Source organism: Zerene cesonia, chromosome 4 (assembly GCF_012273895.1).
Source record: "Zerene cesonia ecotype Mississippi chromosome 4, Zerene_cesonia_1.1, whole genome shotgun sequence".
NCBI lineage: Eukaryota > Metazoa > Arthropoda > Insecta > Lepidoptera > Pieridae > Zerene > Zerene cesonia.
Window position 1 is genome coordinate 4,223,985 of NC_052105.1, and position 5,251 is coordinate 4,229,235.

At 33.7% G+C, this 5,251-nt stretch overlaps 1 protein-coding gene across 1 annotated transcript; it reads left to right on the forward strand.

Annotated features, from left to right (window-relative positions):
* The first annotated feature begins 3,948 nt into the window (after positions 1–3,948).
* On the forward strand, positions 3,949–5,245 carry LOC119839641. Its single transcript, XM_038366041.1, has one exon. The coding sequence runs from the start codon at positions 4,408–4,410 to the stop codon at positions 5,086–5,088; it is 681 nt and encodes a 226-aa protein (XP_038221969.1). The 5' UTR covers positions 3,949–4,407; the 3' UTR covers positions 5,089–5,245.
* The last annotated feature ends 6 nt before the right edge of the window (positions 5,246–5,251 follow it).

The window sequence follows — 5,251 nt, forward strand, 5'->3', positions numbered from 1 at the left end:
TGTGATAGATTATTACAAATTTATGATTTTAGTTTGTCAATAAGTAAGTGTTTTTTGTATTTATCTTGCTAATAAATTGTTATTTATATTTTTAAAAAAACGTTTAGATGTTAAAATTATAATTTGTATTTATAACCTAAACAAACCATGTGACTGTGATGTATATATTTGTATACTTATTTTGATTCAGATATCTTATTTTTATTTCTATTTAATTCTAAACATTATTTTTAATTAATTTGTATTCAATGAATTATCATGATTTGATTGTAATGAAACAGACGGTGTTTAGACTACCCTCACCAAAAAGGAAAGTTGTTTACGTATCAGTATAAAAGCAAGTTATCGGACAAGACTCGTCACTTCGTCGTGAGCTGTGGAACGGAGCAGTAATGCTGTCCGTTTCACCCGAATAGTGAACAGTTATTCACAGTGATATATTACCTACAGTGACAAGTGATTGTGTAGTGAGATAATGTTCATAATTTAGTTATTATAAAGCAAGTGGAAGTGATTAAAAGGACCTATAAGTTGAGTATACCTTTGATTTGTATAAATTCAAGTGAGTTTAATGTAAATCTTAGTATGTTTCCGTAACACTAATATTAATGTGTGATTGAAATACAGTGATTATCAAGTTACTTACGTTATTTTATTTAATTTTAAAGGTAGACAATTTATAGTCTACCTCCGTAAATATATATAAACGGCCACTAACCTTTTCCGAAGTTATCACTACCGGCTGAAGTAAATACTGATTGGATAATGTGTTTTGGACTTATTTATTACATTTATTTTATAACATGACTAGATGGTTATTATATTAATTTTAGTCTATATATTATACATTACATTAAATTCTGATTGGATAACTAAATATACTTATATCTACATAAATCTAATACAATCATTATTTTGTGTTTTGGACTTATTTATTACATTTATTTTATAACGATAAATGACTAGATGGTTATTATATTAATTTTAGGCTATATATTATATGTTAAACTATTTTCAGAAGTGGGATACGAATCCATTTACTTGCACCATATATACACATTTCATATTTTCTCAATTTTTCAGGATTTGAGACGGTGATTGCACACTATATTTAAAATGGATGCCAATGTACTGGAAAGCCTTTTAAAGGCTATCCGGGACGCAGTATCGGATCGAAACCGTGGAGAAGATGTGGTGCTTCCTCCTTTTGATCCAGACAAAAATGACAGTGGAGCTGAGAACTGGTGTAATACAGTTTCCACTATTGCCGAGGATCTTGGTTGGCGTAGTTCTACCATTGTTGCGAAAGCTGGTAAGGCCCTAAAAGGTTCCGCAGCAATGTGGTATGAAACCTGGGATCCCGATGGTGGTAGAACGTGGGACTTATTTAGAACCACAATTAAGGACTTGTATCCAGAAAAAAGGAATTTGTCCGAAAAATTATCAAAAGCTGTATTGCTAACATCCGATTCCGCGGATTCTTATTGTGAATATGCAAGGGAGAAACTTAGACTACTTAAACTTACTAGGGTAGCTTTTACTGAATTACAGTTAGTCGAGCTTGTTTGTGGGGGTATTCAGGATATTAATGTCAAAATGGCCGCCCACAATAGCCGCGTTACAACAACCTCGGAATTGATTTCTTTATTCACTACTTACGTTAAATGCTCTAAAAAGCGCACAATGGATTTAAATAGTAAAATAAATGACGCTGAACCTTTCATAACTACGAACAAACGGCCTAAAACGGAGGGGAACCAGCAAAAACGATGTTTTCTTTGTAATAAAGCTGGGCATACGCGATTTCAATGTTTTAGGAATACAAATAAATCAAACGATATAATTTCTAGAAAGCCCAGTTACCAATTCAATACAACAACTAGTAGCTTACCTCAATGTTCACATTGTAAGAAAATAGGACATACCGAAGCGTTTTGCTTTTATTTAAAACGGAATTCACCCACGGCAACTACCAGTTCGTTACCACCCAATAATAATATTAACTGTTTTACGAAGGTTGAACTTAAATTAACGCCAATAACCATTTATGATAAAACTTTTAAAGCATTAATTGATACCGGGGCAACTTGTAGTGTTATGAAGGAATCGGTAGCCAGAAGAATCGGATGTCGTTTTGATCCGTGCTCAATGATATTTGAAGGTATAGGTAACGGTAAATTACATGTATTTGCAAAAATAACTGTTCCAGTAATGTTTGGCGAAATTTGTTTAGAAATTGAATTTAATATAGCACGGGATAGGGATTTTAACTATGATTGTCTTATTGGGCGAAACATCATTCAATACCCTGATATTTCAGTTGTTATAGATGCCTCTGGGTGTAAATTGGTACGAACCCAATTAATGGGAAGCATCAATACTATCATAGCTAACGATAATCACGATGAATTACGGGAATCGTTAAAACATTTAGATGAAAAATTACAAACTAAAATTGTTCAAATATTTGAAAAATTCACTAATGTATTACCTACATCTGATAATATAGGAACTGTCACTACTGGTGAAATGCGTTTACGTCTTAAAAGCGATGAAATTATTAACTATAGACCTTACAGATTAGCGCCCATAGAAAAAGAAAAAGTCAAAGTAATGGTGGAAGATTTATTAAAAAAAAAAATAATACGCGAAAGCGAATCTTCGTTTGCCAGTCCTGTTTTACTTGTAAAGAAAAAGGATGGCACTGATCGTATGTGCGTTGATTATAGAGCTTTAAATAGAATATTAGAAAAAGAAAGATACCCTCTTCCTCTTATTGATGACCAAATAGATAAATTAGGCAAATCCAAGTATTATATTTCCATTGACATGAAAAATGGATTTTACCAAATACCCATGGAAAATAATTCCATCAAGTATACAGCTTTTGTGACTCCAGATAACCATTACGAATTTTTGAAAATGCCATTCGGTATTTGCAATGGCCCCGCCGTTTTTCAAAAAGCAATAAGTAAAGCAGTTCAGCATTTAAATTTTTTGTTAGTATACATTGATGATTTATTAATTCCATTTAAAACTGAAGATGAAGGTTTGCATTATCTTCAACAAACTTTAAGTGCTCTCAGTTCTGCAGGATTTACTATTAATCTTAATAAATGTAAATTCTTTGTAAAAGAAATAGAGTATTTAGGACGTCATATATCATTTAATGGTGTAAGACCCAGTGATACCAAGGTAATGGCATTAACCAAGTCGCCTACCCCTATAAATGTGAAGGAAGTAAGACAGTTTATGGGCTTGGCTAGTTATTTTCGCAGATTCATACCGGAGTTCGCTTCTCGCACCGCTTGTATAACACGGCTAACAAAAAAGGACCAGAAATGGGTATGGGGACCAGAACAGGAACAAGCAAAACAGTATGTAGTAAAATGTCTAGTATCTAAACCCCTTTTAACAGTGTTTGATCCAGAATTACTCACAGAATTGCACACCGATGCCAGTGCAATTGGGTACGGTGCGATATTAATGCAAAAAGTTGATGGTCAGAACAGAGTAGTGGCTTATTACAGTAAACGCACTACACCGGCAGAGTCCAAATATTGTTCGTATGACCTCGAAACGCTAGCTATATATAATGCTCTTAAACATTTTAGGGTTTATTTGTTAGGGATTCATTTTTCTATAGTTACTGATTGTAACGCTATTAAGTCTACCATGAATAAGAGAGATTTATCGCCCCGGGTGGCTAGATGGTGGACTTTTATGCAAGATTTTAAGTTTAGTATAATATACAAAAAGGGAATGTTTGTTCAACATGTTGATTATTTAAGTCGAAATCCAACCGACATCAGAGATCCAATATCAGGATCTTTAAATGTCTTGATCGAAAATGACGACTCCAGTCCCCCTTCTTGGCTAGCGATTGCGCAACGTGATGATAGTGAAACTCAAAATTTAATAAGTAAAGTTCAGACCGGTGATATAGATGCAAACCAATATTCAATTTTGAACGGATTACTTTGCTATAAAAGCAATAATGATGAGGTACCTAAACTATTCATTCCTAAGGGATATAGATTAAGTATATTACGCCTCTTTCATGATGACAACAGTCATGTTGGGTATGACAAAACTTTAAATAAAATTAAAACGAGCTTTTGGTTTCCGGGAATTGCAGCATTCACCAAAAAGTATATTTCGCATTGTTTAAAATGTATTACGAGTAAAAGTCACTCTGGTCCCAAACAGGGATATCTTTATCCTATTGAAAAACTCAGACCGTTTCACACGTTACACTTAGACTGCACAGGTCCTTTCCAACAGTCAAATGAGGGATATAAACATATTTTATTGGTTATAGATGGGTTTACTAAATTTTGCATACTAAAACCTTTAAAAAAATTAAACGGTCAAGAATTAGTGTTTGCAATCCGTGAATTAATAACCATGTTTGGTACTCCATCGCTTGTAGTTACAGATAGAGGCACTAACTTCTCATCAAACCAGGTACAGTCCCTTTTTACAGAGTTACATATTGAACATCACATGGTCGCTACTGGTACACCACGTGGTAATGGTCAGGTTGAACGTTACGTTGGCACAGTAATAAATATGTTAACAACTTCATTAAATGAATTATCAGAATGGCCAAACGTCTTATGGAAAGTTCAGCAGTCGTTAAATACCACGGTTCAGAAATCTACAGGATTTTCACCTATGAGGTTATTAATAGGTCAGGAAGGGAATACACCCTCCATTCAGGCTCGATTATCCGAAGTAATAGATGACTCTATTCAACCTGCTATAAATCTTGAGATGGATAGAAGATTAGCACAGCAACGACTTAAAAACGTTGCTGATAAGTTTAAGAAACGTTTTGATACCACCAGGCGAATTAATAAGGTTTTTAAGGTAGGTGATATAGTTTATGTTAGCCAGGATCATAGGCGTCATGGCAAATTTAGTCCTAAATTCAAGGGACCCTACGAAATCATAGAGGAACTGTCAAACGATAGGTATTCTTTAAGAGGTCAAAACAACCTGAGAAATCTTATTATAGCTAAAGAAAAATTAAGGCTTTGGCCAGGTGAATGGGTAGATCAAAACGTTTCTTTTGAAGAATCTTAATATGTAGTTGGTCCGTGATATATTAGTTCTGTTATTTTATTTTGATTATTAAGTTTATTTTATAGATACTGTGTAAGGTATATTGTTGTAATTTACGGGTGAACAGCAAATTGGGTTATGGTAATTATCAATGAAAACGTTTCAATCGATAGCAATTTACGTG

Bases quoted from the DNA above. Each gene is read 5' to 3' on its own strand.
- LOC119839641 (XM_038366041.1), top strand. From the start codon at position 4,408: ATGTTTGGTACTCCATCGCTTGTAGTTACAGATAGAGGCACTAACTTC.